This window comes from Diospyros lotus, chromosome 7 (genome assembly GCF_014633365.1).
Source record: "Diospyros lotus cultivar Yz01 chromosome 7, ASM1463336v1, whole genome shotgun sequence".
Classification (NCBI taxonomy): domain Eukaryota; kingdom Viridiplantae; phylum Streptophyta; class Magnoliopsida; order Ericales; family Ebenaceae; genus Diospyros; species Diospyros lotus.
Genome location: NC_068344.1, coordinates 737184 through 750277, shown reverse-complemented (window position 1 = coordinate 750277; position 13094 = coordinate 737184). Strand labels below are relative to the sequence as shown.

General features: G+C 34.3%; 1 protein-coding gene across 8 annotated transcripts in view; it reads left to right on the top strand.

Annotated features, from left to right (window-relative positions):
- The window catches only part of LOC127806694 (receptor-like protein kinase FERONIA), a 99469-nt gene that overhangs the window by 25986 nt on the left and 60389 nt on the right, over window positions 1–13094 (top strand). Inside the window, exon 4 of one of the 8 annotated variants that reach the window (XM_052344144.1) lies at window positions 6519–6636. The exons of 6 other annotated variants lie outside the window; for them this stretch is intronic. In XM_052344144.1, the coding sequence (XP_052200104.1) occupies window positions 6519–6536 (18 nt within the window). In that variant the 3' untranslated portion in view covers window positions 6537–6636. Of the gene's footprint in view, window positions 1–6518; window positions 6637–12776; window positions 12906–13094 lie in introns of those variants that run through there. One more of the 8 variants, XM_052344139.1, reaches the window with a different exon arrangement.

The following is a 13094-nucleotide window of genomic DNA, read 5'->3' as shown; positions in this document are numbered from 1 at the left end:
AAGTAGGATTAGTGGGACCCGAGATTGTTCAGACTACTACTGAGAAGATTAAGCAAATACAAGAGAAAATGAGGATAAGTCAAAGTCGACAGAAATCGTATGCTGATCAACGAAGACGAAACTTGGAATTTTTGGTCGGTGACAAGGCATACTTAAAAGTCTCTCCATTTAAATCCGTGATTCGAGGAAAAAGGAAAGGGAAATTAAGCCCAAGATTCATAGGACCCTATGAGATTTTGGAGAAAATTGGATTAGTGGCTTACAGATTAGCTTTACCTGTGGCATTATCAAATATCCACGACGTGTTTCATGTGTCTCAACTACGGAAACATGAGCCAGACCCTACGCAGGTACTTCGAAATGAGACCATTGAGATACGAAATGATCTAACGTACCCTGAGGAACCAGTTCGAATCTTAGATCAAAGGGATCAAGTCTTAAGGAACAAGGTTATTCCCTTAGTAAAGGTACTATGGGGTAATCATGACGAAGAAGAGGCAACTTGGGAACGTGAAGAAGAGATGAAGATTTCCTATCCGCATTTATTTAACATTGTAAATTAGTAATTTCGAGGACGAAATTTCTTTTTAGAGGGGGAGGATGTAATACCCAGTATTAAATATCAAGAGAAGTTTTGGAAGTTATGGGATCAAAATGAAATTTACAATAGTTTCGGGCCTAAGTGCAATATGCTAACATAAACAGAAGGCGAGGGACTGTGTCAAGTGGATCAACAAAGGTCAAAATGGTTCAAATAAGCAATACTCAACACAATCAAGGGACTTTCAAAGGATTGAAGTCAAAAGCACGTAATTAGGAGCACCCGGGCAAAAGTGCAATTTTTGTAAACTGCCCGAGGGAGATCAAGATGACAAGTTTTTCAGAAATTCCAAAGGGAAATAGGAAATATACAACCTGAGGGTAATGGTGAAGGTGCTAGATAGTCTAGGGGTATCAGGAAATAAAAGAAAATTCAATTAAAAGTTGGCTGGGGGCTAAAATGCAATTTTTGAAAATTGCTTGGTGTGAAACCGACCGGCCGCCTATGGCCGCCGGCGGCCGCTTCTGGGGCATCGGGCAGGTCACCCGGAGGCTCTAGGCTAGCCTCCAGGTGACGACGAGGCCGTTGGGAGCTACCATTGGCCGGAAAATGGCCTTGATGTGATCGGAATTAATGGCCAAAAGATTTCCGATTTGGCCGAATTTTTCGAGGGATCTAGCGCTTGATGTGGTGTTTTTCGATTGGTTTAGAGGATAGATTTGGGCTTAAGGGATAAGGACGAGCCGGATATGGTAGGAAATCGGGTCCAAAACGAGTATAAAAGGAGGTTTTCGGCCGAGGGTTCAAAAACAAAAATCGCTCAAATTTCTTGTGTTTTTGCTTGAATCGAGCTTGAGGGATAAGGGGCTTTTGTTCCTTGGGTTGAGGGGATCATTTCTGGAGCATTTGGGAGCGTTTGGTGTAGATTTAGAGGGGTTTTGGAAGTTTGGCCGGAAAACCGAACCCCCGCCACCGCGACCTGCAACTGGGTTTTAAACCCACCTCCGGCCACTTTTTCCGACGATTAAGGGCACCATTGAGGTCGCATTGAAGAGATCTACAAGCCCCTATAAGAATTTAGGGCATTGGACATCGCCGGAATCGGAGAAGACGACCGGAGAAGAAGACTGTGCGGCGGCGCGTGGCAACCACTCGCGGGACCTCTGGGTGGCGCGTGAGGGCGCGTGAGGTATGGTTTTTCTTTTATTTTAATTTCAGAATTTAGGTAAAATTATTTTAAGAATTATCATGGAAAAATATTTTGTGAAAATTGATGTTAGGTATTTTTAATGAATTTCCGAAGATAGAAATGTTTGAAAAATAAATAAAAATAGAGAAATTGTGGAAAAATAGAAATATTGATTCTAAAGGTCTTAAATGGTGAAATAGGAATCAATTGGGTCATTGGAAGAAGAATTACACAATTTTTGAGGTGTGGCACGTTTTTCGAGGCAAAATCCAGACTTTTCCGAATTAAGGTGAGTGGTTTGATTTTAGTCTTACCTTGACTCGAAAGTGTCTTAAAGTGCTTTTGGTGAGTTCTTGTGAGTATTTGTACGCTCCTAGACTTAGCTTATTTCACAAGGCATTTACTTACATTCGTTGTGTCAATATTGCATTAACTGTTTATTTTTAAAAGTATTGGTGCATGGCGTGTAAATTTTCATATCATATAGGGTCAAGTCTAATTGCATCGTTGGGTCCATATGGGGCGATAAGGGGTCTACTTGAGATTGGGACAATGTTAATCCAGGTGAACGGGTGTCACACTGGGGCACTCGAGGGAATAATGTTAAACCAGGTGAACGGGTGTCACGACGGTGCACTCGAGGGATTAACGTTGGACCAGGTGAACGTGTGCCACAGTGGGATATTTGAGGGATTAAGTATGTCAAGGTGATATCTCGAGTTAGATGTGTCTTGCATGTTGTCGTATAGTATGCCATGCTCGTATGTCTTTATGCATTGTACATCTGTTTCATGCCTTCACTTAGATGGTTTATCATCTAACATGGGTTATGCCCCTGGAACATTCAACGTTCCAGTCAGGGACAGCTGCGAGGTCGAGGACACGGCCGGTGAATCTGTGGTGTTTATTTGATAATTGTTGTATTACTTTGGAAACACTAGTATTTATAATGTTGTATGTATGAGCAACCACTCGACGGTGTTGTAATCGTTAGTATCAATGTTGTATACACATATCGGTATGGGAACATTTTGTGTGTAACACGTGGTGGGCCACGTCATTTTGATTAATTAAGTATTCCGCTGTGTTTATTTTATCTCGTTCAGTTAAGATTTGTTATTTCTAGCTAAATGAGTAAGACTGGAACTCTCGGGGTATATATCTGCATGAGGAGTGGTTCTTTGATCACCGCGGGAGCCGGATGTAGTTTTACGACGGGTGTTTCATCTGCATGCGAAGATTGTGCTCACAGGCGCCGCGGGTATCAAAAAAAAAGAAACCCCGGGAATTTCCTTATAGTGACATGCCTGTATAGGGCGGGGTGTTACAGTAATATTCCAAACTTGAAGCTAAGAAGCTTACTGCCATGGACAACCAACATCTTCTGGTCGCCAACCAGCCACATCTGAGCCATGGGATTGCACGGGTGGGGGTTGGTCGGGGATGCTTGAGGATCAAGCTTGGGTCGACAACAACCACGAAGGTGGCCAAAATTTGAAGAAAAGCCGACCAACTTTTCAGTCGAATTTGGGAAGCAATGCAAGTCATCATTGCGGTCGATTTTTGAAGCAAATAGGTTGATCCAGGGGAGGTAGAGGCCTTGGAGACATCGGTTTAGCAAGCCTTGGGCATTTGGGAAGCTTGGGTTGCCTATAAATAGCAATAGCCAAAAGCTTTGAAAAATTAGTTTTCTTAGATCTGCAAATTTGTGAATAAATTGGGAGAATCGGATAAGGGGCTTTTGTTGCCCATGTCCAGAGCTTCATTCCTGTACAATTTGAGCCATTTTGGTTAAGAGATAAGGGAGATCTGAAGCCTTGTCGAAAAAATAAATTTCGCTGGAAAATAGCTTCGAGCAATTTGAAAATGGTTCTGTTTGTGGTATTTTTTGCTATTATCCAGTAAAGGGAGAAAATAGGAAGCCATAGGTTCAAACCGGGGGGGAGGGTTAATCAGAGGTCGGATGAAGGAGATATGGCCATTAAACCAGAGGCATCGCGAGCTGGCCGAAATCTGGGGGTTGAAGATGATTGGCACGTGTGGAACACGAGCCAGCTGGGCCCGCGAGTGGGCGCGTGTGAGCCAATTTGTTTGGGCGAGTGACGGCACATCCAGGCTCCAAAAATTATGAAAAAAATTTCTAAATTCCTCTAAAATCAAGCTCTAGAAAAATTTTTAATGATTTGAATTTGGAATTCCCGATGTCTCGATTTTAGCATCAAAGAGACTCATTTTGTGTGAAAACGCAACATCCGGGTAAGTTCAGTATTTTTCCCTTGGAAGTTCATAGTATATGATAAATTGTTGTGGAATTAGATTTGAGAAAATAGTCTCAATGATATTTATTGGGATTTTTCGAAGGAAAAATGAAGAAAAATGAAATAAAATGGAATATTAAGATATTTAGCGATTAAATATCATTTTTATGATTGAGATGATCGAGATGATATGATTGGTGCAACTTTTGAGAGTTGGCATGAAAATCGAGATCGGGCACGTATATCGAAGTGATGCGCACTTTTCGAAAAAATTTGAGTTTATCTCAAAAGGTGAATAGTTTTATCCTAAACCTAGTTTTGTGAGTTGTTCTATCCTATATGACATGATTGTTTATTATGCATGATATTTATGAAAAATATAATTGTTTATATATGCATGATATTTATGAATGCTATGATCATTTCGTCATATTGCATGGAAAGTCGTGATGTTTGCATGACACAATATTATTGGCATATTGATATTTGTGCATGGGATTGGGATGTCACCCTAAGAGTGTAGCCGTAATTCCTCAAGGGCAATTGAAGGAACAACGTTAGGCTTGTCCTGTAGAGGTCCGGGATTCTGCCTAGGGTTCCTTGCCGGGCTGGGCTGAGAAGTTATACTAGGGCAAGTGTTTGTTCATGTATGTGCATCATACATTCACGTTTCATGTTTTTAAAACCTCACTAGAAGTTTCATCTTCTAATGGGTTATGCCCCTAGAACATTCAACGTTTCAGTTAAGATTTGCAGTTATGGCAAGGGAATGATTGATGATGTGGCTGATGGGTTCGACGAGTTGTTTGGGTATATGCTCATTCGTGAGGATTTAGGACATGCTTTTAGACATGGTTAGAAGATTGTACTATATTGATGATCATGTATAATTGATATCTCTTGATGATGAGTCTCTATGTAATTTAAGTATTTGAAGATGTAAAATGGTACAGATTTCTAGTCATGATTATAGTGGATTTCGATTCTGTACCATGTCAGGTTTCGATTTAAATTTCCTCACTTATGATGATTACCTGTCTTAACTTATTGATTCTTGTTTAGTATGCTAGGAAGGTAAAACGGGATTATCGAGAAATGGTTTATATTGAAAAAAAAAATTTCTAAAATTCCTAAGCTATTTAATGCTCGGAAAAGTGGGGCGTTACATTTAGGATATGATTTTATCCACAAACCGTGTGACTAAGAGGTTAGCTAGAGTTGTTGTATTATAAAAGATAATCTAAAACTGATGAAAACATCATCCAAAACTTATACTTTCATAGTCTTAGTGGAGAGAAAAAGAAATGGGGCAATGCTAAGTTAAAGCTTCACCGACTAACTTTCAAGTCAAAAAATAACTTTGAAATTAAATATTCTGGAATTAATTTTTAGGATATCAAACAATGGCAACTCTCTAGAGGTGTGGGGAATTTTTAAGAGATTTCTCCAAAAGTTCTTCACAACTAGTATTCTAGTGTGAAATGTAAGGTCTTTCAACTTATGAAGTCCTACTAGTCAAAACAAGGTTCAGTGAAGCATTTGTCATTCATCCTCTCATTAATCCTGTCCTTGTGCTAAACCTCGATAGAAAGTAAACAAGTCAGTGACTTGCGTTCTCAATTCCATTAGAACTTAAGTTTGGTTTTGGGACTAAAACTGATAGAATAGATCAATTCTATTTTTGAGAACAATTTTGATACTGTTCATGATTGTATATGTAGCAATCTGCATACTTTTTATATTATTAGTCTACTCACACTAAATCAGCTTATATCAATCAAACTAGTTGGACTTTTTTTTTTTCATTTATTTGTTTGTTTATTTGTTAGTACAGAGGAAATAAAATAGAAAACCATTTGTTTAGAACAGAGGTACAATCTAACAAATCAAACTGAGACCAAACTCAACTAAACTAAACTGAATGGGCTCAGGCAATTCGGTTCCATAATTAGTTCAATGGGTTTGGGTCCAAACTCTTAGAACCCAAAAGCTGACTTGTCTAATTTGTGTGTTGTGTGCAACCTTACGAAGAGCGAGCATATCAGTACATAGATTCAATCTTATATAAGGATGAAGGACTTGGCATGGACATGCCTTGTAAAGGGTCGCATGGGTAGGTTGTGACCAACTAGCACTTCTTGTGTAAGAGGGATGGCTTATCAATATTCCACATATTCTCTCCCTTGTTACATGGATTTCTCATGCTTGGTGTACAATAGATTATTTTGATATTTACTTTTTGATGCTTTTGCACTCATGGGGTAAGCTTGCCCAAGTAGATTGCAACATTAGGTTTGGAAGATTGTACATTTCTGTAGTGGAGGAAGATGTGACACATCTTGCAGATGATTTATCACTGCATATGACCTAGGATTTGTCCGCTCTTACATCTTAGTTTTTTACATGAAATTGAAGTTGTTGATAGACTGATAGTTTTTATTTTCTTCTTTTTTTTTATCATTAATTTATTTAAATCAATTATATTCCCCCAAAAGTCCTCTGCTTGCTGCTTATTATTCAATCTATACAGTGTGAGATCAATATCTAAGGAAAGATTTCTCGTCCTAACATAGTTAAGCTATTGGGATACTGTTGTGAGGATAAAGAGCAACTACTTTTCTTTGAGTTCAGGAAAAATCGTAGTTTGAACAGACATCCTTTTAGAAGTAAGAGCGAAACTTATCTTTATCTTATGTTGATCAATTCAATTCATTTGATTACATTATAACATATGGTTGCCTTTTGCAGGGGGTCTTTCTTCTTAGCTACTTCCATGGGAGAAAAGGCTTAAGATCCTAATAGGAGCAGCTAAAGGGCTGGTCTGGACAAATGCACTCAGAGCTATTTTTCACTACCAATAATCCAAGAAAATAAAAGCAAGTTATTCTTAACTAGTGTTACATGTGCAAGAGTGGCAGTGAGTCAGTGGATCCCTTATCCTTTATTGTCTGTTGTACATTTACTCGGGGTGCTTATTTTTTCACTTCTATGTGTTCATGGATTATTTCAGCCTATGTAATTTATTTTTTTAAGCTATTGGGGTTGGACTTGCATGTTTGGGTCTTCGAGAACTCTACCATTTTCTTTTCCTTTATCCAATTTGTGGTGCTTTGGAGAAAGAAATATGAAAGCATTTGAGAGTTTGGAGAATTCTCTTTTATGTTTTGAGGGTCAAATTTTATCTAAGTTATTTTTTGTGATTGAGGGAGGAGAATCAACCATAGATAGAAATAATTTGCATGTTAGAATTCACGTAACCAACCCCACCTCCTAGATTTAAGGTTTGATATGTAATTATTTTTTTTGTTTGATGACATTCCTTTCGCCTATCCTCCTTTTGTACAATTTTTAACTCACTCACTTGTACTTGGTTCTAAGTTGTTGGATCCTCTAGTTTTCTACTTATTCTTTTGTATAGAGTCTGGCCCCTCAAGGCAATGTTTGTTTCAATAATACGCTTTATTTTTTTTCTTTTTTCCTATACCCCTAATTGTACATCAATTTCATTATTTTTTGCAGTGTTCTGTTACTTTTTTTTTCTTTCTTCTAATTGCAAAAGAAATTAGAAGACACTAATTATTTTTTGCAGTGTTCTGCTACAATTTTTTCTTTCCTCTAATATCTTTTGTAGTTAGAAGAAACTAATTATTTTTCTACAATAATATTAGTTGTTATTATAGGATTGGTATTTGTCAATTTTGATTTTATGAGTTTTCATCTAACTCCTTATAGGTACATATTGAAAGGAATAGTGTATAAGTATTTATAAGCATTTGGAATAAACATGTGCCCTATATGCCTAAGGCTCGCACTTCACCTTGCACCTCAATCCTAGGCCCCAAGCACTAATTTGTGCCTCCGTGCACCTTGCACCTTTGACAACTATGCTTTAAAGCAGGGTATTTACTCCTTAAGATCCCACTGTCTAACGTTATGGACTAGTTCTAAAAGTAAGTTTATGAACTTTGAAAGGAACTTCAGTTTCCAGCAGCCCCTGGTAAGCATAACAATATTTTCTTGTGGGCGTGGTTTATGGAAACAAATATATTAAGTAGCTAGCTCTTTGGTTACCTACTTTGTTAGTGCACACATGTTACAGTTTCCCGACTAAAAATGTGCTATAATTTAGCAACAATCTTCAACAGATGCCTTGGTGAGCCAAAACAAACAACCGCAGTCACAAAGGTATATGCAAGGACAAGTTACCTCTAGCTAACATTAAAAAAAAAACTAATAAGAGTTAAGTTTCATCTATTGGAAAGTTCAATTCTCCTTTCGTTGGTCATAATAAGAGGAATAAAATCAATGAGAAGGGTGGGAGGAGAAAGACTCACGGACAGGAGGTCGTTCATGGTTGAAGGAGCTTGAGATCAAACGCCGAATCAAATGCAGAAGAAAATGATACACGTTTCTGTGTATTGCATCCATAAATCTGCAAAACAATATTAGATAAGTTAGAATGTTAGTGATGATATTAGTATTTTAATGGAAAATTGGGAATTTCCCCAAATAAGCACCACCGCTCCCAGGCTGGACTTTCTCTAATTTTAGTTTGGCATTGCTGTCCCCTTCAAGACTTCAAACGCGTTTTCGCATTTCCCTCCATTCCAAAACAAATATGAATAGGCTTCTTCTTTAGCTAAATTTATATTTTTATTCTTATATTTTTATTGTATAATTATTTAAATTTTTTATTATTTCAATTATATGCTTAAAGTTGATTCTGAATTAATTTAATCCTTAGATTTTGATTTTCTTTTTTATGTGATAATTCAAAATTTTTGTTATTTTGATTACACTCTTATATTATTATTTTTGAATTAATTTAACTTATGTACTTTAATATATAAAAAAATAAAAATAAAATATACATTATATTTTATTTTCATCAAAGTACAGAAGTTAAATTGACTCAAAAAATATAAGTTTAGAAATGTAATTGAAATTATGAAAAATTCGAATTATCACACAAAAAATGATCAAAGTATAAATATTAAATTAAATCAAAAATATAGATATCGGGATGTAATCAAAATAAGAAAAATTAAGTCATCACAAAAAAAAAAAAAAAAAGTGAAAGTATATGGTCTATAGGTTTGGCGCAAAATCATATTAAGGGTAATTTACATTTTGCATGCTTCAGTTTCACCAAATTATTACAAATACCCATCCTATTTTAAAAATTAAACTATCTCCATTTAATTAAAAATTCTAAACCATTCTGGATACTATAAATCTAATCTCATAAAATAACTTTTAAATAATAAAAATAATTAATGATCGCGGATTAATGTATTGGAAAAAATAAAACAAAATCATGGATGATTTGTTACTTTTGTTGTCATAATTTAAAAAAAATTGTCTGCTTACATAGTGAGTTAGGATCACGATTAACAACTTTAGCTAATAAGTGAAAGAGACGGCTCACATATGTTGCAAGACAATCGAAAAAATGACGCTAGTGGAGTAAGATTTGTGCAATGTTAATGAATTTTGGTGCATAATCATAGTCAAAATTGAATTTTGATCTTAAAAATCAATAAAATCACAAAGTAACTCGACTTAATGGAATTTGAATTTGGTCGATTTAGATATTTGCCTCAAAATCTATACAAATCATTTTAAAATTTTATCACAATAAATCTTTAACTTACTAAAGAGTATATAGATAAACGATAAAGTTTAAATAAGTCAAATCTAAATTCTAAAGTTAGTGTGGTTAATATATATTAAGTGGTAAAATATTATTAAAATAAAAAAGGTTTAATACATATAGTATCTCTCAACAATTAAAAAATATAGTGTTTACTTTCTAATGTGTAAAACGTCAATATTCAGTATCTCAATTATTAAAAATTATTATTTTAAATTTTTACTATGACGAAATGTTAATGCGTATATGAACGTACCTATTTCTATAAGTGACACGCTACATGGATGACTGTTTAACAATATTTGAATATGTTGACTAATTTGTTGTGCTCCTTCAAAGATTAAAAACTATGGTAACTGGTCTTTAATGTGTAAAATATCAAAATTCTGTATCTCAACTATTAATATTTGTTGTTTTAAGTCTTTAACCTTAGATACAAAAGGATATAAAGAAGAAAATGAGAAAACAATGGAATCAAGTTCAACAAAGAGAAATAATTGAGATTAGTTTTGTAATATTTTGTAATTGATAATAGAAAAAAAGTGATTTTTTTGAGTTAATGATTCAAAGATTTAGATGTTTATAATTTAAGGGTTTTTTTTACCTTATAAATAATTTGATATTTTTTCCAACAAAATAAATTTTAATATGATGTATTTAGTTAACATAATTTCTTTTATGAAATAACACTTTATATTTTTTTATATATCTGTTCTACGTGACATAGATAATAACTTTTATCTATGTCAAGCCAACGATTGAAAATAACAATTTAATTGATTAAATTAATCAACTACTGACAATGGATGAATATTCATAGCAATTCTTAAATATAAAATGCGTTAGTTAATTTAATTGAGCCATACGGCAACAAGATGGCCGATGGCTGATGGGGTCGACTGGTTGAGAATGTTTCATTGCTTTGTGGTTAAGCAATTAAATGTAATGTTGAGTATGTACCTGTCCCATGGGTTGCTATTCTTAATAAATTGATACCCATCTTTTTCTTTTACTAAGTAAAAGATAAATTTAAATGAATTTGATATATAATAAGTTAAGTTGACCATTTAAGATATTTAAAAAAAATTATCAAAAACAATTTAATACGACGCCATAAATTTAAATATCATTAAATTTAAACATAATTATTCATTGAAACTTAAATCACGATAACTAATTAATTCTCAATAAAAAGAATCCTGAGATAGTAAATAAACAAAATTTTAATAATTTTGTTCTTGAGATTTTATATTCAAGTATTGTGAGAATACATTTTTTTGTTAATTTGACAATATTTTAACGATGAATTTAAATGAATTTGATATATAATAAGTTCAATTGACCATTTAAGATATTTAAAAATATTATCAAAAATAATTTGACAAGACAACATAAATTTAAATGTCCTTAAATTTGAGCGTAGTCACTGAAACTTAAATCACAATAGACAATTAGTTATCGATAAAAAAAAAAATTCTAAGATAATAAATGAACAGAGTTTTAGTAATTTTGTTCTTGAGATTTTATATTGTGAGAATAATTGTTTTTATTAATTTGATAATATTCTAACTATATTATCAATAAATTTTATAATAACACTTTAATATGAGAGTTTCTCAAAAATAATAAATAATTAATGGTTATCAAGAATTATTGTATGATTAAATATGAAAACATATTCATTTAAATAAATGGTATACCTAACATCTTAACTAGCAATTAAAAAGTTTCACTAATGACAATGCTTTTAATCTAAAGACTTTGTTTATTATTTTTTATTTTTTTGATTATCTTGGGTGTCTGAACTTTACCCGACTAATCCTTAGGAGTAGATGACCTTCTCCCCGATACACCATCAAGTAAATTCGGATACGGATATAGTATATTCATAGTCAGACCTAAACCTCTGAGACAGTCTATAAGGGACTTGTTTTTGTCTTATTGTTGCCTTCCAGACTTATTGTTACCTTCTAACTAAATGTTATCTTCTTGCTAAAAGATTTTGGTGTCAGTGAAGTTGTGAAACACGAACATGTTAAGGAAGGAATGCATGACAAGAAACCAAAGAAGAACAAGAAGCATGAAGAGGGAGAAGTGAAGAACGAAGTGGAGAAGAGAGATAAGAAAGAGAAGAAGGATAAAAAAAAGATGATTAAAGACAAGGAGAAGTTAGAAGAGAATCAAACAAGGATAAAGAGGAGGAAAAGAAGAAAAAAAATATAATAAGATGAAGGAAGATAAGGAGAACAAATATAATAAGATGAAGGATAACACAGACCAGGGTCAATGTGAAGCTATAGTCTATAGCAACGTTAGGGGAGATCCAAATAGTTGAAGATGTAGAAGAATTGTTAGCAAATAGGGGCGGAGTCAAGAATTTTACGCAAGGTGAGCAAAAATGAAATAACACAAAAAAAATTAAAATAATATAATATTAAAAAAATATATCAATAAATTATTACACATCATTTTTCTCTCTTTTTAATAAATATTCTTAATTAATGATTTTATTTAAGGATATATATTTGGTAAATTAGTTTCTTTAACATTTCTTTTGAATTAAAAATATAATATATTAAACTAATTTATTATAATTATTAGATTTATAATATAATTACATTTTTTTAAGGAGCATAATATAATTATATAATTATTAAATTTATAATATAATTACATTTATTATCTAGCATTATTGAAAGAGCACTGATCATTGTTTTGATGCAGCCAACAATGATTGGCCGTCGAATGGAGGTGCATGGCATCTTCTTACCTGAGAATCTCGGCCACGCAAAATAAACAATATTTTGTTTTGAGTCAAAGTAATATATTATATGAATTCCTTTAATAATAATGTATTATGTATAATGCCAAACCAGTGGGGCGAACTTAATCTATTACATGCACCCTCTCTCCCCGCTTTGATGATCAAAGGAAGTACTTACAAGAAGAAGCATACGCGTTCTCGTTTACTTTTGGGTTGACCAGTTTGAGGAACTCAATCTATTACATACACCCTCTCTCCTCTCCTCTCTTTGATCATAAAAGGAAGTACTTTGATCATTCCCAACAAGATGGGTCTTTACCTCTTCTTCCTCCATCTAACTATTTTGGTGGCTGTCACTACTGAGTTTGCTGCTCTGTGCTACCCGCTGCAACTAGCAGATGACATCATCGCCGTCGACTGCGGCTCCTCTGGCAACTCAACTGCTCTAGATGGCCGGCTATGGACCGGCGACGTTGCTTCCAGATACATCATTTTGCAAGGTTCCAGAGGCAGACGCAATTTGGTAAGCTCCACTCCCGTTGGAAAGCACCTAATTCCTCCTCCTCGTCCTGTCCCCTACATGACCGCTCAGATTTCTCGGTCCGCGTTCACCTACACTTTGCATGTCACTCCGGGCCAAAAATTCATCCGCCTACATTTCTACCCAACTGAATACCCTGGCTTCAAGA